Source organism: Sitophilus oryzae, unplaced genomic scaffold (assembly GCF_002938485.1).
Source record: "Sitophilus oryzae breed Bouriz unplaced genomic scaffold, Soryzae_2.0 scaffold_1181_pilon_pilon, whole genome shotgun sequence".
Taxonomy (NCBI): Eukaryota; Metazoa; Arthropoda; class Insecta; order Coleoptera; family Curculionidae; genus Sitophilus; species Sitophilus oryzae.
In genome coordinates, this window is record NW_022145817.1 from 1,794,385 (window position 1) to 1,820,057 (window position 25,673).

The following is a 25,673-nucleotide window of genomic DNA, read 5'->3' on the forward strand; positions in this document are numbered from 1 at the left end:
GACCTGTGAACATTTTTTAAAGAACGATTTTGTTAGAAAAGTTAGAAAGATTTAGTTTAGTAATAATAGTTTATAATCATCTGCTGATGATGCTAACATGGTTAGCGAAACGCGCGTCCAGTGTAAAAGTAAAAGTGTTTTGGTGTATTGTGGTGATTTAGTGTTTTTATTTTGCGATTAGGAACAACTTTCAAAATAGCCGAAATTTGTTTTTTTTTCGAAATATCTAGTAAGCCGCATAGAGTAGAAAGGCGCATATTTATGACCCCACAAAACTGCAATTCTTTCCACATTTAACCGACTCTCTATCTCCAGTAGTGCCCGAAATACCCATAGAGAACATCGTAGGAAACTCACCCTGTATAGTTAGACGTTTTATTTATTGTAAAACTGTTGGTAAAACCCTAAAATGAAGAAATTGGCGCTTATTGTCCCCTTCAATTTGACTAGACTATTAATTTAGTCTACACTCATTGTTTTGGGTACTTGATACATTTTGACTAAAAAGGAAAGATGTAAGGTAATTCGTTATGTCTAGACCAGAGCTCAATAGAGGGGTTTTAAAAGGCAATAAATTGAAATAAAGTGATCTGTTAATAATCAATAGATCAAATTAATTGTCAAAGTAACGTGTCCTAACTGTGGGTCGTTCCAATACTTTGCCACTTCTTAATTCGGAAAGCAAATCAAGCGCCTGAGTCGTAGCTATTATTTCGATTTTAGCAAAAGTACTATATTTCTCCTGAACCCGATTGCTCAAATACTTCATAATTTCCGGTTTTGCAGGCATCAAATTCCTAATAAATTATGAATTATTATACCTTTTATTATTATTAACTTTTTTTATTTTTGCAGATAAAAGACGAGATTTGGTATGTTAGAAATGACTACAACTTTTGATTTTTAAATGGCCCCCTCGGTTTCAATCTAGAGTACTAATTTTTAATCAGGGAGCCTTGGAAAAATAGTTTTGATCGTCCAATGTTTTTCGGGTCTTATCCTGGCCGCTTAAAAGATGCCTAAATCTTATTTTTAATAATATCTGAATTTTTTCAAATAGAACGAGGGTGACTCAATAGCGTATACGGAAAAAGCAATTTTTTACGTTATGAACCGCATCTTACAATTTCAAATAAACCATATGCAAAAATGTAAAATATTAACATATGAAATATCATTCTATTCAGAGTGTCATTTTCTATCGAATAAAATAGAAATATACCGAGGGTGCCATTTAAAAATTAAAGGTTGTAGTCATTTCCGGTGAAACAGGAAGTGACTAAACACAATTATATTCGTCAATCAATCATAATTTATGTCGTATTTTATACTAATAATTATATAATAATTAAAATTATAATATTATATACTAATATACAGTTCGTCTGGTGGATCTGTGTCTATGAAAGGAATGCGGACAAAAAACATTTAAATAAACAGCAATATATTTTATACGTCGATTTGACGAGTGCGTCACCGCAAATCGCTCCGCCCACTCATTTTATTGGCTACTTGCAAATTTGTCGAATTTTTATTGATGGGACGCGTCGTCTAATTTTTTACGAAAAACATCGAGAGAATATCGTTTCCCCTCTCACGGATACCCCGTAGCCACAGAACGGACAGACGTACTGTACCTAATGTCGTTTTTTATCTGAAAAAATAAAAAAGTTGTAGGGGTGTGCTACTTTTGAAGCGCACCCGGTATAAATTGGTGGTAATATTTTCCGAATACAATTTGGACCACCTCACACACGGCAATATGCTCTATTTAGTTTGACAAAAATCGAAATTGCAAATATTTTTTTCGTATGTTTATCTACTCACTGTCGTTATAAAATCTGTGGACCTAATTTTATGTGTTATAATTTTTTCCGAGCAACCATAACGGTGCAAGCGCTACCGAAAGTTGATGGAGTCTCTCTTTCTAGGAAGAGCGTTAGCCTTGTACAACCAATGATGGAACGCAAAAGAGTGTTATTTATACCCAGCACAGCCATTTGAAAATTAAATTAATTTTATCATTATGGACAATACAGCTACAGATATGTAGTACCATAGACTTAAAATAAAATATAGACTACACTATTTACATCTCAACGCGGACAGACAATATTTTTTGTACACATGTTTACTTCTGGGTACAGTCGACCGAGCCTTCCTCATCCAGCCTATGTTGTCACGTCTTTAATATTATCAATATTTTTTTTCTTGTTATACACATATATTGAGATATTAATACTACAGTTTAATAAAGTAGGTTTTAATATTCCAGAGATGTATTAAATAGTCCTTATACTACTAAATTATAAGTCGGATACTGTTTAAAAAGGATAAGTTCTTTACAATATGACAACACCGATTAGAGGCGAGGGAGCCTATTCATTCATTTATTACCTTGTAGTACGTGTCGCACGTGTGCGGTAAAGCTTTGTTGCCGCTATCTCCCCGGCTGTATTAACGCATTTTCTTAGCTTGTAGTGCTTAAGTGTTTATTTTATTGACTTTTTCTGTTCAAGAACTATAAAATATGGTTCGCCAGTGCCAAATTTGCAAGAAATTTGACTTAAATAATCCATTTAAGTCTTGAAACGACTTTTGACCGGTAGGCAACTCTCAATTTACCCATTGGGAGTCAGTGGCGTTGTTGTAGAAAGGCGCTTATTTAGATAATATTTTAGTAAAATGTAAAATCTGAATTTTTTCTCTTACATTACATTATTTACTTACTTACATTGTAACAAAATCATAATTATAACCCTGTTAATAATTAATAATGTTTTTATTAAAAATATATTCCGGTTTATTCTAAAATTATCTTCAGAATCTAAAATAACATACAAGAATTTTAAAATGATATTACATTATGAAACAATATTTTTTAATATACCGGGTCGTCTCAAAAGCTCACCCTATAACTTTTTTATTTTTTCAGATAAAAAACAGATTTGTTTGTTAGTAGGTGGTATATGACATAAAGTAGGATTTATTGACGTATTCAATTGTTTTGGTCTCTTCCTGTTTCACCAGAAATGATTACATCTTTTGATTTTTAAAGGCACCCTCGCTATATTGCTACTTTATTCGATAAAAAATGACACTCTGAATAGAATGACATATCATATGTCAACTTTTGACATTGTCGCTTAAAAAACAAATCCTATTTTAAATTTCAATCCAGTTGCCATGGTGTTGTTAAAAACACTAAATTTTAATCAAGGAGCCTTGGAAAAATAGGTTTTGATCGTCTAATAGGTTTCGTGTCTTGTCTACGCCGGTTAAAAGATTTACAAATCGTATTTTTAATCATATGTCAATTTTTTCAAATTGAACAAGGGTGACTCATTAGCATATTTGGAAAAAGCATTTTTTATGAATATATTGATACCAAACACTTGGTATTTCGAGTCAAATTGTCGTTATGAACCTCGTGTTACAATTACAATTAAACCATACGCAAAAATGTCAAAAGTTGACATATGATATGTCATTCTATTCAGAGTGTCATTTTCTATCGAATAAAGTAGAAATATACCAAGGGTGCCGTTTAAAAATTAAAAGTTATAGTCATTTCCGGTGAAACAGGAAGTGATCAAAAACAATTGAATGCGTCAATCAATCCTAATTTATGTCATATACTAACATACTAAATCTTGTTTTTTTATTTGAAAATATAAAAAAATTATGGGGGATGAGCCACTTTTGGGACGCACCCGGTATAATAAAGACAGTACCGAGTTAAATAAATGTAGTTTTCATTTTATCCACTTCCTATCACCTTCCTTGCTTTAATGGAACAGATTTATGTTTTCTCTAATTTACATAAGACATCACTTAACCAGAAAAAAAATTACAACAATCATATTTTTTTTCTCTCCCTGTCGCCGATTCTATTATATCTGTGGAATAGATCCTGTTTTGATTAATATTAGGGGTTATAAATGTTTGACTAAAATTAATAATTTATTATTAATTTCAAAAATTACGTAATTTCGATTATAAAATTTCTTCTATAACGTGTATTTTATTATTTTTATCCTTTTTGGACTTTTTCTAAACTTTTATTTAAAAAACTTGTCCTAAATCTTAATAAAATATAAAAAAGTTTAAATATGATATATTTTTAATTTAATTATAGCTTCATTAAAATAAAAAAAAATACCCGGCTATGATACGGAGAGTTCACGTGTACTTGAGAAACGAAAGACAGTGTTGTGTTTCTCGGCAGAGTCGTCAGGGAACGACCGTTACGACAGAGACAACCTATCTATCGCTCGTGTCGCACTCGTTATAACCTAAAACAATAACACAACAATAACAAGACATTGTCTGACCGCATGTTCCAGCTATTTATGAATGAGATGCTCAGTCTATATTTTATTTTAAGTCTATGTGTAGTACAATTAAGTAACATCAATATAATAAATTTGAACTGCTTTGAATGTGGATAAAATATATTTTGAACACACTATTTTGGGTTTATTTTTTTATAATTTTGTTTTCATAATGGGTTATAGTTATGAGTTCCACGGAGTTCAGCTTTTAATTTAATAAAATTAAAATCGCTAATGTATGTTGATATAGGTATAAAAAATCAGCTTTCCCAAATCTGCCCTTTTTTTGAAATAGCCCTTTATTTGCAGGTAGTCGTACTAATTTCTATACCAGTCCTGTAATATCAAGAAAGGATTGTTTTAGTTTTAAGAAGCCAGATTTTCTAAATTATGAATTTTGAAGTTTATTACAAGTTTTTTTTCGTATATTATTGACAGTAGAAAAAAATTCAAATGGCTGTGCTGGGTGTAAATGACACTCTTTTGCGCTCCACGAAAGGTGCGAACTGCATCAATTCTCGGTAACGCTTTGACTACTCTAGTTGAATGCAAAAACTTATAATATTTCAATTTAGCCCTACAAATGTAATAAGAAAAACAATGTGTGGATAAATATACGAAAAATATTTAATCTGGATTTTTGTCAAGCTAAACATAGCATTTTGTCCTGTGTGCACCTATGTAAATAATATGTATTCCACAGAGTCAACATACCTAAAATCCTTTACAGAAATAACGTATAATTCGGTCGTTTCAACAGCGATATAAGTATAAGCGTAGGTTACCTTGTGCTTGGTAGTGTTGGTAACAGCGCTAAGCCCTACTTCTTCGCCGTCTGTCAAATGAGTTATTTCTACTTCATTAGCGTTCAAAACGGCAACAATGCCACTGTTTATAAAGTAAACAGATTCGATTGGTTCTCTCGCCTTAAAGAAAAATACTTCGTAATATAAAAAAAATTGAATGTAACAAAAAAACGTTTTCTTTTAGGGTTCCGTAAATAGGGTGGAAATTCGTTCCAGGAAAATACGGAACCCTTATTGGATCACTCTGTTATGGTGGGTTCATACAGCCAAATAAAATAAAATAAGAATAAAATAAAATAAAATAAGAAAGTTGGTTATATGGGATACCGTACATGCGTTCATACAGCCAAATAAAATAACAAATAAAATAAAAAGTCTTTATCTTTTAACTTCTTGTTTTATTTTATGTGAAAACGGCTTTGCGCACGCTTAATTCTAACCTACAAATATTTTCAGTTTGGATTTAATTTATTTTATAATTTCACATAAGTAAAATGTATAATATAGTAGGCAACGAATAAATAATTATACTATAAATAGTAAAATTACTATAAACAATCGTAAAAGTTAACTTTTATCCAGCCTCATCGTACTGCGCATGAGCAAATATATATTTCTTATTTTATTTTATTTGCCTGTATGAACGCACACAAATAAGAATTCCTTATTTCTTATTTTATTTTATTCTTATTTTATTTTATTTGGCTGTATGAACCCACCTTTATCCGTCCGTCCGTCCATCCGTCTGGTCTGTCAGTATCTCCGGCTGTCTATCAAGACCCTTTATCACGAGAACACGTGGAGATACCAAGTTGAAATTAAAACCATATACTCAGAATCAAAATATCAAACTTTCGTTTATGCCGCAAAAAACGTATAGATCATACCAAATAAACTTTTAGTCCCGTGATTAAGCTTGACCGGCACAGCGTTGCCCGCTTTTACATATTTTCTTTTAAACAAAGTATTTTAGGAAACAAAAATGAATTAATTATAAACTGGGTGTGTCTCAAAAGTGGCCCACCCCTCGGTATTTTGTTACTTTATTCGACAGAAAATGACACTCTAAATAGAATGACATATAATATGTCAACTTTTGACATTTTTGAATATGGTTTATTTTAAATTGCAACATACGATTCATAACGACAAATTGACTCGGAATACCTAGTGTGTAGTATCAAATTATTCGCAAAAAAATGCTCTTTCCAAATATGCTAATGAACCACCCTTGTCCAATTTGAAAAAATGAGATATGATTAAAAATACGATTTGGGCATCTTTTAACTCGCCAGGACGAGATATGGAGAACATTAGACAATCAAATCTATTTTTCTAAAGCTCTTTGATTAAAAATTAGTGTTTTTAGATGTGTCATTTTCTATCAAATAAAGTCAAAAAATACCGAGGATACCATTTAAAAATCAAAAGTTATAGTCGTTTCCGGTGAAACAAGAAGTGGCCGAAAAGAACTGAATACGTCAATCAACCCTAATTTATGTCATATACTAACATACCAAACCTCGTTTTTTATCTGAATAAATAAAAAAGTTATAGGGGGTGAGCCACTTTAAGACGCACCCGGTATAAACAGTTATTAATTACATTAACAAAACTCGCCTCCTTAACAATACTTAAGGTACATAAAGGGACATTACTACCGCTTTCCCGTTCAAAAAAATTCTAATAAGGTTGCGACGAGTTTTTGCAACGGCTATTAAGCTATCTTGTACACTTCGCACTAAAAGAGGTTCTAAAAAGAACAATGTTCGACTGCAAAATCTGCCAGTAAAGAGTTTTAAGCTTAAAGTATCACAACACAATTTATTTAAATCAAAAACTCGTAATACAAAACTAAAGTGTAAAAACGAATGACAATTGACAATATCAGGAAATAAAAACAAATGTAGCAACTTGACATTTTTTTTTAGCGGAACCACCACCTGAATCCCCAGCGGGAAATTTCTATTCCAGTTAATCAGCCCGGCGCCGAATATGTCCATGGTTGGCAACAATGAATTTAAAAATCGCGCCCTCGATTACGTAACGAAAAGTTTAATTAGTATCGCTTATACAGGGTGACGAGAATTGAAATAGCACGTAACACCTTTATTAAAATGAAGCAATTCTTTTGTTGCAAAACTTTAAGTAACCACCTTAAAATACGAATGCTAAGATGCTACATATTTACAATAATGCTCTATGGTATAGAAGCTGCCACTCTAACAAAACAAATGCTTAAAAAGATAGATGCCTTCGAGATGTGGCATTACAAAGGGTACTCCGGATATCATACGTTGACAGAATTACCAATGAAGAAGTCTTACGAAGAGTCTCAAAAGATCTAGAATTGTCCCAAGAGGTGAAAATCAGAAAACTCCAATATATGGGCCAAGTAATGAGAGGTACAAGATACAAGCTTCTACAACTAATTATCCAGGGTAAAATAATAGGGAAGAGAAGCATAGGAAGAAGACGGATGTCGTGGCTTCGAAATCTCAGAGAATGGTTCAACTGTACATCAAACAACCTGTTCAGGGCAGCAGTCAACAAAATAAAATTAGTCATGATGGTCGCCAACCTTCGCAAGAAGTCGGCACCTTAAGAAGAAGAAGAATATACAGGGTGAGTCTTAAATAAGTGCAAATATTTTTTTCAATTAAATCTAAAATAACCGAAAAATTTTACTTCGAAAATTTTCAAAAAAAAAAGATTTTTTGCTAAAATTTTTAGAACTACTGGATCTTTTCTGGATTGTCTTTCTTGTAAATTTAATGTTTTACCTATACAGGGTTGTTCACCACATACGACACGGAGTATTGTAGCTAAACGATTAGATTTTTACAAATTGTAAGTTTTGGGTTCGTTGAAGGACTATTAGAGCTACAATTTAAAAATATTTTTACAAGATACAGAGTATCCCAAATAAATAAAAAATATCAAAGTTGTATTTTTTTAAATGGAACACCCTGTATATTATTACATTTATAGTTTCTATGATTAAAATAAAGGTAAGTTTGATAAAGGTTTATTACACTTAAACCTTACCGTTTTTGAAATATTTTCAATTTTGTGAAGTTGCAATCAAAATTTTAAGGCTTTTTTTCTCCAAGGCTATTAAAGTTTTTAATACTAAATATTCACTGAAGTTTATTTATCGATCAGTTATTGTGCTGCAATAATAAAAATTATACTACCTTATACAGAGTGTCCAAAATTTTATTTTAAATAATTAATATCTTTAAACGGCAATAACTTGTTTAATTTAAATGAAATACCCTGTATATTTTATGAGAATCAGATGCACAATTTAATTGTCTATCAAATTGTATTATACAATTTTTTACCTATCTCTTCAAGTTTCCGTAGAAAATGCATTTTCTTGTAATTTAAAACTCATTTATCAATATACCCATGGAATACTGACATTTTAGATTATTTTTAAAGATGTACGAAATTTTTAAAGAGTACAGATACTAATATTGTCGATATAGTTTGTTTATTTCATTAAAAATTAAAAAGAAACTGTTTAAATATTTGTTAAAGAGGACCAATTAATATTATTCCAGTATTCAAACTACATTAATTGACTGTTTGCGTTGATTAATAATAATTACTCCAAATACTAAAAAACTGAATTTTGTATGTGTATTAAACATTGTGGTAAAAAGTAACACCTTAAAAATGATATTTCATTTTTTGACAAATACTTATTTATAACAATAGAGACATTCATTTTCATAATTTATTATTATATTGATTTCTGATTCAAATCCACATTTATTTAGAATAATTTATTAACGAACATAATCAAGTATGTAATTAATTAGTATTTGGGCGGAAATAATGGTGGTATATTTAATTAATGATATACTCTTTTATAAAGATTTAAATAGTTTTCTTTTTGCATACAAATGGGCTAGTAATATTATCATTTTGCTAAAAACGATAATATTACTAGCCTGTACATTTTGTACCTTTGTTGCTTTAAAAACAATCTAAAATGTCAATATTCCATGGGTATATTGATAAATGAGGTCTAAATTATAAGAAAATGCATTTTATACGAAAACTTGAAGGGATAGGTAAAAAGTGGCGTAATACAATTTGATAGACAATTAAATTGTGCATCTGATTCTCCTAAAATATACAGGGCGTCCTATTGAAATTAAACAAGTTATTGCCGTTTATAGCTAGAAATAATTTAAAATAATTTTTTAGACACTCTGTATGAGGTAGTATTATTTTTATTATTGCAACCTAATAACTGATCAATAAATAAACTTCAGTAAATATTTAGTATTAAAAGCTATGATACCCTTGGAGAAATGAAGCCTTAAAATTATGACTGCAATTTCACAAAATTGAAAATATTTCAAAAACGGTCAGAAAAACACGTTATAGAAGAAATTTTATAATCGAAATTACGTAATTTTTGAAATTAATAATAAGTTATTAATTTTAGTCAAACATTTACAACCCCTAATATTAATCAAAACAGGATCTATTCCACAGATATAATAGTATCGGCGACAGGGAGAGGAAAAAAAATATGATTGTTGTAATTTTTTTTCTGGTTAAGTGATATCTTATGTAAATTAGAGAAAACATAAATCTGTTCCATTAAAGCAAGGAAGGTGATAGGAAGTGGATAAAATGAAAACTACATTTATTTAACTCGGTACTGTCTTTATTATACCGGGTCCGTCCCAAAAGTGGCTCATCCCCATAATTTTTACCGTAAAAATATTTGCACTTATTTAAGACTCACCCTATATATGAAATATTTTCATATTAAAAATTACATTTTAAACTGTTTACTTGCGTTACTTATTACTTACCGTAGAAATAATATTATTAGTAGTGTAGACCATTTTCTTGCTTTTAGCTATAATGGCAGCCACGGTAGCTTTTGGCAAATATCGAAAAATATACACTTTCGATATCAAGCCTCGAGCCAGAAACATTTGCAATTCTTGACGTAGGTATTGAGATAACGAAAAGAATATTGCTTTCTCATTAAAATAATGATACTGGTATTTGTATTGGTAATATCTGAAAATAATTATCAAGTTATTTTTTAAGTTAACCGCTTAATCTCAAAAGATAATTTAGGCTTTATTTTTAACCATTCTGATCTTAATCCTTTACTTCGTAGGAAGATAATCAAAGACTAAAATGACATTTCTCGCAAATTTTGAAGTATAATTAGTGGAAAAGTTAAAAGTTTGATAAAGCTTTATTCAGAACCTCGAAATCAGTGGAATAAATAATTAGTAGTTTCAATTAACCGTAGAAGTTTGTTCACCTAATTTTAATGTAAACATTCAGAACGTCATAATTAGTGGTAGTAATTTTCAATTAGTGAAAAAAGTTAACAAACTTTTGACTTTTCCACTAATTATACTTCAAAATTTGCGAGAAATGTCATTTTGGCCTTTGATTATCACCCGTCAAGAAAATTTTGATTAGAAATCAAAAGTTTATTGTTTTATAAGCTAAATATTATACTTTCTCTATGGATACAACAACAACAGACTGCCGCAAGCTGTTGATATAGTAAACGAAACGAATGTTTGGGAGTGATTCATCGGTCGCTACCATGTGAACTAATCTGTTCAAGGTCACATAAAACTTAATTCCAGTGCCGTGGTGTTTCAGGTCATATAATAATCAATACATAATCTGTTGTAATTTGTTGTTTTAATTGTCAAAGTCTTGTCAAAACATATATTTGATTATAAATATAAAATGGAATGCCCCTTTGGTCGCACTGCAAGCACACCAATGAACTGACGCACAAAAACGAATCAATCAAAGAAACGCGATATAGTATCGTCTTTGTCAATCACACTAACATTTTAGAATAAGTAGGAGAAGCGCAGGCAGATGATTAGACCGGGCCTTTAAAAACCTACGTCTGCGGTAAAAATTTACGTTTTTAATGTAAAAATGATAGCGCGCGTGTCGATTCTAACTTCATCAAGCGATGAATCACTCCCAAACATTCGTGGCGTTTACTTTAAGATATTTTATTAATTTTAATTGTGTTTTCTAGACATTGTGAATGATCGTAAACTAAAAAGTATATAGTGTAATATTGCAACCACTAATTTACTCCACTAATTGGGAGGTTCTGAATGAAGCTTAACTTTTTCTACTAATTGAAAAGGTCTACCACTAATTTTGACGTTCTGAATGCTTACATTGAAATGAAATGAACAAACTTCTACGCTAATTGAAACCACCAATTTATCCCACTAATTGCAAGGTTCTGAATGAAAATTTACATTAAAATTAGGTGAATAAACTTCTACGCTAATTGAAACCACCAATTGCGAGGTTCTGAATGAAGCTTTAAGCTTAGGCGTAAAAGTGCTTTACTTTTATGCCTAGGCGTTAAAATTACTTCTTTATATCATGTCGCAAAAATTAATACTTTTGTGACAAAATGTTTGAAAAAAATCAATTTTTTATCGATTTTACATTTAAACTCATGCCTTGCGTACTGATTAACGAACAAAGTACCGAGAAAACCGGCAAATCGCGGTTCCTTAAAGACAGTTCCTGGAAACCCTAGTACCAGACGAGGTAAGGAACTATTATTCAGTTTTCTAAATATTTTGATGAATAAAACGTTTTGAAACTTACATCAATAATCTACTTTTAAACTCCGACGAAATATTCTTTTGATCTATAAATGTCTTCAGTTGAGTTAAATATTCTTCGTACTTGCTTTCCGACAGGGAACTGGTCGTTTGTATTTGCAACAGGTTGGCCATCACAAAAAGACTCCAAAGTCTTCCTATTATCATGATCACCGTTAAAATAAACATGTCCAAAGGATTTTCCGGGCGTACGAAGTGTTCTCCTAAAATGCATGTTTTATAGATTATTTTTTAAATATTTCATACAGAGGCGTACACAGATTAATTCATGTGATGGGTTTGGCTACAAGTATTTGTTCTATTAAGCCCCCTCTCAAGATGCTCAAATTGATAAATGAAGAAAACATCCCTATGCTAACTAAACTGTTGAAGTCAATTTTTGTCCCTATCCCAAAAAATACCACCGCAAAAAGTTGCGAACACTTCGTTGCGAAATTGATTCGGGAACAAAAAGTTGCGAAATTGATTTAGATGATGGCCAATTTGGCTTTCGAGAAGGAATGGGGACCAGGGAAGCTATGTTTGGCCTGTCTGTTCTCTTACAGAAATGTAGAGACCAACAAAAAGACGTATACATTTTTTGTTTCATCGACTACGTAAAGGCCTTTGATAAAATAGAACACACAGTGCTGTTTAACATCTTGCAAGAAAAAGGTCTAGACAAGAACGATGTCCAATTCTTAAAACACTATATTGGAATCAGACAGCATACATAAGGTTAGGGCAAGACGAAACAGACGAAATACCAGTACAACGTGGAGTTCGTCAGGGATGTGTACTGTCTCCTTTACTGTTTAATATATACTCGGGATATATATTCGATAAGGCCCTACAAGATAAAGAGATTGGCATAAAAATAAATGGCGTCCCAATTAACAACCTTAGGTATGCAGACGACATTATCGCTGACAACCTGAGGCTCCTCAAGAACTTCTAGACGACATAGTTCGGAAAGGAGATCCATTGGACCTTAAAATAATCACGGCAAAAACTAAGATAATGATCGTTAGTAGGAGAAATATTCCACCACCCAACATACGAGTATACGGACAATGCATAGATACGGTAAATAAGTTCAAATACCTGGGATCCTGGCTAACATCGGACCTTGACCCCGAGTTAGAAGTTACATCGCGTATAGAACAGACTAGATCAATGTTTAACAAAATGAGAAACCTATTATGTAACCGATCACTCAACATCAACATACGTCTGCGTTTTATCCATTGATATGTATACTCAATCCTCTTATACGGCTGTGAGACATGGACGATTAAAATGAACACCATGAGACGGTTGGAAGCTTTTGAAATGTGGATCTACAGAAGACTCTAGAAAATACCCTGGACAGATCATGTACGCAATGAAGAGGTTCTTGGGAGGCTTAACAAGGAAAGAGAATTACTTGCAAATATAAAAAAACGAAATACAGCATACGTGGGCCATGTCATACACAATAGCAGAGCAAAGCTTCTGAAGTTGATTATAGAAGGAAAGGTAGAAAGAAGGCAGAAGAGGACTTGGGAGACGCAAGTACTCAACTCGCAATTGGTTGAGAAACTTACAAGACTGGACTGGACTGAACTCACACGAACTGTTTCGAGCTGCACAGAACAGACAGTGTTTTGCCGCGATTGTTGCCAACCTTCATTAGAAGATGGTACTATAAGAAGAAGAAGTCCCCTCTACACAAAACATTGTTGAGTCAAAGCGTCTCAAGTAAAACTAAACAGGGTGCGTCTCAAAAGTAGCTCACCCCTTCGAGAAAAAAAAGAAAAAACGAAATTTGGTATGTATGTGTTAGTATCTGACTAAGAATAAAAACTGACTAGAAATAAAAACAACTGTTGATTTTTAAATGACACCCTAGGTATTGTTTTACTTCATTTGATAGAAAAATGACATAGCACATAGCATATGTCATTTTAAATTTTAATTCAGAGTGCCATGGCCATAAATGTAACCACAATAATTTGACTCGAAAAACCAAATGTGTGTGAGTATTGTGCTACGTAAACAAATATAATGGTTTCTTACCCAAACCCCACATGTGGACGTTGACCAAAACAAAGCAGGAAAAGTAAGTTAGCGTTAAATTCGCTTTGAAAGCCAAGTTTCCTTTGTAAATCCACGTGTTTTCCCTAATTATTCCCAGTTTGTCGTAATAGAAAAAGGGAAACATAAAGAAAAAACAGGTCAATAAATGCAGCATCGACAGACTGACCAGTATCAGCCATATTATCTGATTTAGATGAGCCGATAACTACAAATGCAGTAAATGCGAATTATTACAGTGCAGTAGTTCATTATAAATAAAATACGCTGTACAGTTTGTCCCATTTTCACGTTTTCCGTTTATAAAATCAAAATAATTTAAGTCTTAAGTCAAATTCAACATAAAGGTCAAATGATTTTAGTCTTAGGTCTTTGACTTAAGTCATTTTATTTCAAGTCAAGTCATTTTTGTAAAGACTTAAATCAATATAACGTTATTTATGTCGTTTTCATGACTTAAATAGCGTTAAGTTGAGAGTTAAATCTTTTTAATAAGTCTTTTCTAAAAACACTTAAATCTTTTTCTAATTTGGATAAAGATTTAAATCACAAATCATTTTCAAAAAGACTTAAATTTTAAGTCTTAAGTCAGTTTTCGAAAAATGACTTTAAATCAAATGACTGAAGCTATTAAAATGATTTAAATAAAAAAAAGACTTATGAGCTTGCAGCTCTGTGATAAACATATGCTACGACAATTTCCTCTACGAAATCGTCCAGCGAAAAAGTAGCAACAATAACGATCCAGCAAGAACTGCAAAAACGGGACACACTATACAGTGTACACACTATAAAGTGTGACTTACCCCAAAATCTAACAAGAATCTTTTATAACATTTGCCTACAGTAAATAATCTTAGTAAGATAGCCAACTTCAAATATTGAAACCACTCTGGTAGTATTCCCAAGATCGATGGAATCCATATCGTATAAAGGAGATCGATAATAAAATAAGTTTTTAAGTACCTATAAAAACGGAAATTAAAAAGAGAATAGCAGACCCTACACATTGGACGAAACGGTTCAACTTATACGCTGGTAAAAGTTGGACTGATTTGGCCCATTCGAGGTTGTAGCAGGGAAGAACAACTCTGGTTGTAGTATACTCAGCATACAATCAACAACGGACGATGCAAGATGTATAATATACAGGGTGAGTCTTAAATAAATGCAAATATTTTTAGGGGTAGTATATTTCGACCCCCATTTCGACAAATTGTTAACAATTTAAAGTTTATTTTAGAATTTTTAATGGATCTTAGATGTTGTACATTTTTCAAAAATATTTCCCTCTCTATTACATACTGGCAACAATGCTGCCTAAAACGTATCTACGCTCGATGACGTGCAACGGTTTTTGATTTTTATGTCTTTTTTAGCATACTACCACAATTTCCATTACGAAATCGTCAAATTCACGAAAAAAATAGCAACAATAACGATCCAGCAAGAACTGCGAAAACGGGACACACTATACAGTGTACACACTATAAAGTGTGACTTACCGTAAAATCTAACAAGAATCTTTTATAACATTTGCCTTTTACCTCGAAACAGTGACGGACTAAGGGGGGGCGGAAGGAGCGGCCCGCCCCGGGTCCCGTCTTTTAGGGGACCTCCGAATCTTAATAATTAATTTTTTATTCAACTGGCAAACAAGACCAATATGTGTTCAGTAGTTATAAAGCAGTTTGTAGGTGGAGTATGCAAACCATACGTATACGCCAACTATCAAAGACATTATAAAGATAGACCGAACATCTCATTCATAAATACTCGTTGGTAGTGTATCAAACATTCCAATGTGTCAAACAAGGACAGAAGAAACAGAGAAGTCTAAAATTTCCGACCTCGGCAACTAGGCACATTTGGATTGTTCTAATGGTCAGTGGCGTATCGTTTTTTGAAACGAATATAATTAGTGTAAAAGTAAATTAATTAGTAAAATTTTTACTCCATATTAATTACTACATCAACACTTTTTCGTCAGATGAGTTTTGTTATAAGGTCTAATATAATAATATAATTAATATCCCACATATACCTGTGTTGAAACGTTAGTAGGTGGTTTTCGAAAATCGCTTTAATGTCGATTTTCAATTTAAACTTTCAGTTACTTCTATATAAACTTTCAGTTACTTTTGAATATTTACAGGGTGACTCAGGCTTCCGAAACAGTTCTATATTAGGTTTGTGGTTGGTGACTTTTCTTTCAGTTTTTTTTCAGAATATGGAAGCAATGGTAAAGAACATTTTAGACATTTTTGTAAACATAGGTGGTCGGAACATATTTTCAAACTAAAGTTCTAGATTTGCCGTTAAATTTCCATTCCAGAAATACCTAGGGTTGCCACCTGTCCTTTTTTTGAAAAGGACAGTCCTTTTTTTGAACAACTTGTCTTTTTGACTTTTTTTGACTTAAAATCATCGTCATTTTTATTTTCGTATTTTCTCTGAGAAAATTACCTACAGCAAACAGAAATATTCTTTTCGTCCAAATTTAATTAGAGATGTTATAAAACTTATAAATAATTTTTTCTTGTTTAGAATAGGCAACATTATTTAGAACTTCCCATTTAATCTGAAATGATAGTTTAGGTTTTAGTTTTACCTTTTTTGATCTTAAAAAGAACTTCAAAATTAGTAATTAGTAACGATTTAGTTAGTTCGCAATCGATAGCTTCCTGTGAAGTACTGTGTAATAGTTGTTCTTGTTTTAATAGATTGATTACAAAAATAATTAGAAATTATTTTGATTGTGAGGGGCTTCCTTGCGGGACGCCTATGTACAATTACGACGGAAATATAAAATGTCAAAACAATACCCACCTGTGAAAAGACAAATTCGGGTAATTTGAGCTTATTTATCCACACACTTGACACTGTTGTACCATACTGAATTCGCAGATTCAAAGGTACGTTAAACCACAGAATATCTAGCTACGCAACAGAAAAATACTCGAAATGAAAGAGCTAAAATTGCACAAATAGAATACTAGATGGCGCGACAATATCATAATCAGAATATAATTAGAAATTTTGAACTTTCGGTTTTGGATCGACGGCTCGTCGACGGCCTTATAGCTCGGCTGAATATGCACAGTTGCCAGATTCAAAAAAGACTTGAATCGGCATCCCATTCTTTTATTTTGTATAATGCAGTATGTGTTTCTTTCTATTCTTCTTTTCTTGTCAGATACACTTATATTAATTATTCCTTTGGCTATTAAAATAGGTTTAAGTATATTATTACAAAACATATACATTTTAATATACACTACCTTATAATGTTAATAAGAAAATACCTTTAATTACCTTTAAAATTAATAATATACAGGGCGATTGATAGTGATATTTATTAATGCTGGAGCGTTAGTAATGAAATATAAGTTTAATAATAATGGAAATAATTTATTAAAATGCAGTACAAAAAATGTTAACTGACTAAAAATACTATAATAACAATTTTCTTCCGTTTGCCACGTTATTTATATAGACCTAGGTAGATTTTAAAAAGTGAAACAGGTACAATTAATAATATATTAGTTCGGCATAAAAGTTGCTGTCACGACATCGAACAATAAATTAAAATTCGTAAAATAAATTAAAATTATTAATTAAACAAATCTTTATAAGGAAACGCAAGTATACCAAATTTGGGCCCAATCGAACTCCAGGAAATGATATCATAATAGTGTACTATATTATGGCACCACTCGATATACTTTAAGGTACCATAATATTGCAATGTCACCGAAGATCCGTAGTATACCAAGTTTAAGCCCTATTGCCGCCATGTACCTAATATTGCTATGTCATCAAATATGGTACTATAGAAGGTACCACTTTATATGCTCCATGATACCACGATATTACAATGTCACTGAAGATATAGTATACCAAGTTTAAGCCAATCGAACGCCATGTATCGTAGTATAGTACTATATTATGGTATCACTTGATATGCTTCTGAAAAAACGGCGTCCAGTTGGCTGGAAAAGGACGATCGATGACATTTCCCATATAAAATGACAGTGATATTCATTTCATAGCTATCGCTAACGCCGTTTTTTCCCGATTATACAATATGAACTTGGTATGAACACAATCGAACGTCAGGAAGTGGTATAATAGTAGAACAATACTTATTATATTGTCGCCGAATTACAATGAAAATTCAGGATTCAATTATACAATTAAACGTCAGGAAGTGATTGTAATTTAGCTCATAAGTTTTAATTCCAACTAACATGGCAAACTGAAAAAACAGCTCTGAATATGTTTAAATGATGTAGCAAATTTGAAGGTAGGCTTTATCAGGAAGTATTACGATATGAATTACACAATGGCAACACTGCACAAAATTCTTTTAAATTTTGTTCGTAGAAAACTGTTTTCTTTTAAATTTATTGCCCTCTATTATGTAGTAGCGAAACTACCACATCAAAATATCTGATTTGGAGACAGACTTTTAAAGCCTGTCTCCTTTTGCTACCTACAATTTTATACATGTAACGAGGCTTCTGTTGCGTAGCTAGATATTCTGTGGTTAAACGAAAACAAAAACCACCGAAAAACACTGAAAAGTTCACTTTCGTCTTAATTCCGACTTCAAACACACCGCCAGCTAAACGTAGTACGCTATAACGGACCATTAGCCGTCGCGAGGGGTGGTGGGACGGACGGCTCATTTCATTCTGGAAGACTAGCAGCGCCGTTGCCAATAGTTCTAGACGTTTCAGCACATTAAACAGTAAACATGTCCTTTAATTGTAACGCATATATCCTCTGGTTAATAACATATTATTATGCATGCTTCTTTAAAAATAAACTATTAATTTAATTAAGAAACTGAGATTTATTGATATCCGGTAAAGGTTTTAAAGTCACCTTTTCTGCAAATCAAACTGAGTAGATAGGCGCAAATTTGAGATGTGGCAACGTCGCCTTCTCTATCTCAGTTGGTTTTTACAGTACGTAGTCAACCTCCGATTGTTTGATCGGGTTAAAATATCTAATGTGATATCTGTACTTACTAAATCTATGCCAACTATAAACAGTATAAATGGAAGCAGATATTTACTTAATTATCAATTATCAGGCTCCAGTAATTGTCAATGGCATTTTCTATTTAGGAAATTAAATCAAGGGGTAATTTTCTTTGTTTAAAATATCGAATAATTATTATTTTTTATATATTTTCAGACTGAATTTATTTATTTTAGCTTTTAAGTTATTTTTCAACGGTTTAATTATTTATTTTTACTGAATAAACATTTTAAATTACAACCAATGCACAGCATAACTTGCATTCTAACCACATTACTGATGATGAGCAGTGAAGTCTTTAGTATAACGGAGGCCACGGGTCTGAGACAGCGAAGGGACCCTCGGATCTTGGAGGACTTACAAAATTGCGATATTTTGTCTCGGTATTTCCCTGGAAGCATTTTTAAGAAAAAAATATTTAAAATTTTTGGACGAAAAAAACTACCTTAAAAATTTGTACAACCTAAAAGTCAAATTTAGTGATTATCACAGCCCCTGGCACATAAAGAAAAGACCTGTGGCTATCTATTTCAAAAATTAAATTGTTCAAATGTCATATAATAATGGTGGTAACTGTCATCGAATTGGGCGATTAAAAAATTATAATCATAATTTTTTTTTTTTCAAATGGAAACTCACTTTTATTTCACTAGTGAAAAGGTTTTCCAATTCGTTACATTTTAACTAGACATACCTACCTAAAATAAATCGTTTTTAAGTTATTTAAGATTTAGTTTGAAAACGTATATTTTTCTTGATTTATCTAGCTTCCTTTGACATTAACTGTCAAACAGTCAGACAATTTATTTCCATCTGTCAGAAAATGAATTATTTGAATTTCCTATATTGTAACAGTGTATTTATATAAATATATCTCCGTATTTTCGTTCTTTAGTGATATCTAATAATAGTTGATATTTTAATAATATACCGTACGATCGAAACAAAATTGCGCCAAAGTTAGCTTGGAAATAATGCTCGATAATACACTGTCACAGGCTACTGGTTAAAATCAAGAAAAATATACGCTTTAAAGCTAAATCTTAAATAACTTAAAAGCGATTTATTTTATGTAATACAGGAACATGCCAAAAAGTAACAAATTTTAAAAACGAAAGTAACGAAAGCCTTTTCACGAGTGAAATAAAAAAGTGGATTTCCATTTGAAAAAAAAATGATTTATGATAATTTTTTAATCGCTCAATTCCATGACAGCTGCGGCCATTATTATATGACATTGGGACAATTTAATTTTTGACATAGATAGCCACATGTCTTCTCTTTATGGTACAGTGGCTGTGACAATCACTAAATTTGACTTTTAGGCTGTACAAATTTTAATAATGATTAATTATTTTAATAATTAAATAATGCAACTGTTTTGATGCCCTCTACAACCCCTTTCAGTTTGTCGCACTAATTGTGGGACACCCTGTATATGGTAACGGTCAATTATTACCGAAAATATACGAGGTACCGCAAAAAGTTAAATATAAAAGTTTTTAAATAATAAAGGGTTTTTAAATATCTATTAGTAAATAATAAATGTTAGCAATCAAAGTCCCTCATGAAGACGTGGCACCTCAAAGTTTCATTTTTTTAATGGAACTCCCTGTATATTGTTGCCATATTTCAGTTCTTCCTTCAATCCTTCAATTCTAAGCAAAAATCGAAATACACAAAATGTACCTCAAACCAACCGTTTCCGAGTTATTAACTTTTGAAAATATCACTTAAACAAATCGATGTAATTAATTTCGACGTGTTCGGGTTTATTTAACGATGCCATTCTGCGGAAACTGTGATACTTAATAATATTTGACATTAGTGTTCACGTTAGCATTTATAGATGTATAAAATGAGATTCAATCAAGTCTGAAAGTTACAAAATTTCCGTTTAACATTTCAAAATCAACACTTCATAATAATTCGGAAATGGTTGAATTTAGGTACAATATATATGTGTATTACGATTATTGCATAAAATTGAAGGGAGAATTGAAATATGCAATATTATTCAGAGGGCTGCATTCAAAAAAAGTAATTTTGATGTGCCACAACTTAATTTACTATATAATAACTAATAGAAATTTAAAAACCCTATAACTTTTGTATTTAACTTTTTGCGGTACCATGTATATTTTAACTAATAATCGACCGTTCCCATACATATCAGCGACCCAGTATACATCCGTCTTGCATCGTCTATCGTTGATTTTATGGAATTTTATTGGTTTGTTTCAAAAATGACAAGTAATATCTCAACACGAACAACATAAGCGTTTCTAAGATAGTTTTAATCATCTAATGATGAAGCTTCCATGGTTGGCGAAAAGCGCGTCCTGTGTTAAAAAGTTAAAAGTAAATTGTTTGGGAGTATTGTGGCAAATTGGTGTTTTATTTGGCTGTTGTAGTACTAAAGGTGTCGAGATCTGCGGAGCGGAAGGTACTGGGTTCGATCCCCAGCCAGTACGGTCGCTTTATTTATTTAAATAAAAATATTTAAAAAGAAGAAAGAATTTATTGGGCAAGGCTACAGTAAGATTAGTCATGAGACAAGACTAAAACGATGAACTAGCGATCCTGAAAAAAGGAAGGGAAGCAAACGAGGCACAAGGCGCCATTTGAAGCCTGGTCTTTTGTTTATTGTTTTCTCTGGGCCAAGGTGATAGCGGCGAGGTGTGTTGGAACGCATCAGCAGCGGTTTTTCGGTAGTAACGCTTCAAATTGTAAGCTACTGCCTAACCAGGCTGCAAATGGCGCCTTGTGCCTCGTTTGCTTCCCTTCTTTTTTTCAGGATCGCTAGTTCATCGATCGTTGCTGATTCCTCCCGTATTGACGAAGCCGGAAGGCAGAAACACTGAGTGTCTACGGGTAGTCATGTTTTAGTCATGTCTCATGACTAATCTTACTGTAGACTTGCCCAATAAATTCTTTCTCCTTTTTATTATAGTCTCCACGATAACATCTTTTGTAAAAATATTTATTTATCTAAATAGAGCGACCAACGAGCCGCCACCTCAAGGAAGGCAATGGCAAACCACCTTGAGTATATTTGCCTTGTACAGCCTCTCAAATAGTGCCGTTCGGATTCGGCAATAAACTGTAGGTCCCATGTACTTGTGAAACACCGATGACACACATCACAAGTACATGCGAGAGGTAGCCAACGCTCTATAAAGAGTATGGCACTGTAAGAAGAAGTACTAATAAAGGTTCCAACCCCCAATTGTTATCCTGAAATACCTATAAAATTCATAAAGAAGTAGCACCGATAATGATATTTTATAGTATAGGGCACCTGTTTGATCTACCTTTTAATTATTTTCCATTGATTAACTTGGACATTTTTCGGTGTTTTTTCGGTATATCCGGTAAAAAAGTTCGTTACCAGCCAAAAAAATTCTAATGCGAAAAATAACGGTCTGGAAATAGCCACATAGCTGCTGTAAAAATTCAAAGTGCTCTTGTCCCAGTGCTTCTGAAACGCGATACAAAGTGGGGTGGTTATTGTTCCATGAGTACCAATAATTATGAAGATAAATTGACGCAACTTTTCCATGTTACTGTACGGATGAATTATATAAAAGAATTTACTGCGAGCGTGCCTTCGTCTCTCCGCGCAGATTTGCGAGTGGTTTCGATAACTCCTATAACATCAAGTGGAAATTTAAAATTTTCGTTAAATGTCACTCAAAAAACCTCTTAGAAATTGCAGCTTTCGGATCCGGCAAAACTAATTTTCTCAGTGCCCTTACAAATCTTACTCTGCACTTTGCATTAGGAGGTAATTTGGAGAATCCACTGTCGTCAATGGCTAAATCGCACTCGTGTGTGCAATAAACCATATTTTTAAACTTCTCTTCTCAAAGACAACTCTCGCTTCACAAAGATGACATTTTCAAATGATTTTCATTTTTATTGTTTTAACAAGTTTTTAACGGTTCTTTTCAATTTTTTCAACGTCAATTAGAGTATATTTGGTTGCCTCATAATTAATTTGTTAATATACAGTGTGTCAAAAAATAGTATAATAATATCTAACTTCGATGGGTAATTCTACAGATAAAAATAAAATGAAAAGTTTCTATGAACATGTGCCCCTAAACTGCTTCAAGAAGAAGTTACAGCCCTCGAAAGGGTAAATAAAAATAATATATTTTGATTATTTTTAAGAACATTGGAAAACCGTTTTCTTGAAATTTGGTACACTAATGCACATTTTAATGCCAAAGCAAACAACGATAGTGTAAAAGCGATAGTGTAAAATTCCGAAACAGACCTTAAAAGGATACTTTCCATAAGGGTAGAGTGTACTACTGGTGGTACTTATTTTATCCTTGTAGATACAGTAATTTAAACAAATGGTATAAAAAGCTAGGACTTTTTAAAAATAAAGGTATTCTTCGTTTAGTTCGAAATTCGAAACGATGCGTTCGAAATTTGCATTTAAAGATTACGAAGCGTAGATTTTAGTAATAGCCTTGTTAATATACCTATTCTTAGATATACAAGCGTCAAGAGTATTAGCCTTGTATATATATTTTTAAGGGTATTAGCAAAATCATGAGATTAATTTATTTATAACTTCTTCACATTTCTCTCTTATATATAGAAATCTCTCTTATCTCTTCATAATAGAAACTTTTAGTTTGTTTTTTATCTGTAGAATCATCCAACCAAGTTTTTTTTTCGTCACCCTGCATATTGAGTTGTATTATAAAATTGTTTTAATTTATTGAGTTGAAGTTGGCTTACGCCTTCCGTAAATACGCTTATATGCGTGTTTACGGAGGGCTTAAAGCTCTCCGTAATTTCTATTTTTTTTACTTGTTGTAGCTTGTAAAAAAATTAGAACAGGCTAATTTTTTTTTACGGTTACCATGTTTTTAAATATCTTTTTTTTACATTTTTATGTTTTTTACATTTTTATGTTTTTTACATTAAGTACAGCAAATCGTAAAAAATATAATTATACCCATCCCTGCAAGTTAGCACAGCACCAACAGCACTTTCAGCACTTCTGCGCAAGTCCTACCAAAGAATATTAATCATATTATGCAATATGCAGTATTGTCAGAGAAGAACCAACGTTTGTTCTTCTCTGATAGTATCACGGGTAGTATGGAGCATGTATGGAGGGAAGATGGCCTTGGGAAGATGGAGGGCAAAGGCAAGGGGGCAAAGGCTTTGGCAAATGCTTCTATCCTTGTTTATACATTGTATATCCTTGTGCAAATGTGAAGGTGTATTCAAAAGTGGTCATAAAAGACGGAATACTTAAGATGGCGCTGCTGTAGCAAAATTTCTACATTTGTAATATTTGTAAATTTGTAAGAAACGCCAAAAAATTTTTGAACAAAAAATAATTAAAAGAAAGAGAAATAAATATGTGCGATTTTACCTTTCTAAGTTCAGTTCGCTCCTTTATTGCTTGTTAACGCCACTGTGGTTGTTTAGTGAAAGTTATGGAGTGTCTACACTCCATAGTTAAATTTAACCCACAGACCAGTTAACCCTACTGTATTTTACCTTTTTTTTAGGTAGCGAACACCATGCGAACACTACCCAGAGATATGAAACGAGTTTTCGCGTTTACCAGGTTACGGAATGTGTTCACATCTGTGGTAACGAACTGGTTACTGATTTGAAATATGGTTAGGATAACCGATACCTAACACCAAAACGCCTTCTGTTGCCACCAGTTTGGCTTATGGCAGTGTGGCCAGATTGGGCGCTTTTCAGACTTTATTTGCGCCAGAAAAAAAAATAAAAAGCCCAAAGTGCAAAGTGGGCGTTTTTAATTTTCTAGATTAAGCGTTTTTAATTTTCTAAAATTCTAGATACTCCTTCCTGTCGATGAAGTTCTTTTTTTCCCGACAATATTTTGTCACAATAAATTGTTGCTATTTTTTGTAATTTTATGTAATTAAATAATCTATAAGTCAAAATTTGCTTATTTGTTTAACTGAGTTATATACCCGGCTATAGCCCGACTCATTTACCAGATTACAACAAAATAAAGACCGCTAGCTACTAAGTATACGAGCAGTCTTAACCATGTCTTAACCATAAAATAATGGATGCCAAAGATGGATGCAGATATTTTAACCATAGTTATCATGTTATCAACCAATACTATCACTTGAAGTCTGTTCCCAGAAGAATCCCTGACTAGTCAGCACGATTCTCATTGGTTAAAATGCGTAGAAACCTGATTGTTAGTCAGGTTTCTACGCATTTCAACCAATAAGAAACGCGCTGACTAGTCAGGAATTCTTTTGGGAACACACATTTGGATAAGTTTTGGACAGGTTAAATTTGTTTATTGTACTGATTTGTGCTTTTTGGTGCTTTTTAGAACTGATTTGGCGCCTAGAATTTCAAAAATCTGACAATACTGCTTGTAACCAGAGAACGTGACCGGCTTTCGAGCTAGGTCACGAAAATCGTAACCAGGTTAGAAGTATCAACGTTGCCAAATTTCATTACCAGAAATATAAAACACCGCGAAAACGCGGTTACTAGTAGCCAGGTTATGAATTTCCTAACCAGGTAACAGGTAAACGCGAAAACTAGCTATGGACTAAAGCCGGAGTCTCATGCATCCGAAATCCGATGACACGACGATCCGACGGTGCTCCTATTGGTCGAAATATTTTGACAACAATTTTTATCCGATAATTTTAACTAATCATCCGACGTCGTATAAAGTTAAATTTTGTTTAACTTTTGTACGATATCGTGTGTTTTTTAACCTC

At 32.4% G+C, this 25,673-nt stretch overlaps 1 protein-coding gene across 1 annotated transcript; it reads right to left on the bottom strand.

Annotated features, from left to right (window-relative positions):
- Positions 1 to 322: 322 nt before the first annotated feature.
- Positions 323 to 22,797, bottom strand: LOC115891467 (potassium/sodium hyperpolarization-activated cyclic nucleotide-gated channel 2-like). Its single transcript, XM_030911921.1, has 8 exons — positions 22,615 to 22,797; positions 22,227 to 22,562; positions 14,670 to 14,829; positions 13,846 to 14,071; positions 11,792 to 12,011; positions 9,982 to 10,195; positions 5,049 to 5,260; positions 323 to 797 (listed from the first exon to the last, which is right to left on the bottom strand). Exons 1-8 carry the CDS (start codon positions 22,758 to 22,760, stop codon positions 614 to 616), a joined length of 1,698 nt encoding a protein of 565 aa, XP_030767781.1. The 5' UTR covers positions 22,761 to 22,797; the 3' UTR covers positions 323 to 613.
- Positions 22,798 to 25,673: the final 2,876 nt, after the last annotated feature.

Excerpts from the sequence above, each read along its gene's own strand:
- LOC115891467 (XM_030911921.1), bottom strand. The coding sequence starts at position 22,760 with ATGGTTTATTGCACACACGAGTGCGATTTAGCCATTGACGACAGTGGA. Across the intron at positions 12,012-13,845 it reads CGTCCACATGTGGGGTTTGG|GAGAACACTTCGTACGCCCG; the intron begins GTAAGAAACCAT and ends CATGCATTTTAG. Across the intron at positions 5,261-9,981 it reads CTAATAATATTATTTCTACG|GCGAGAGAACCAATCGAATC; the intron begins GTAAGTAATAAG and ends TTTTTCTTTAAG.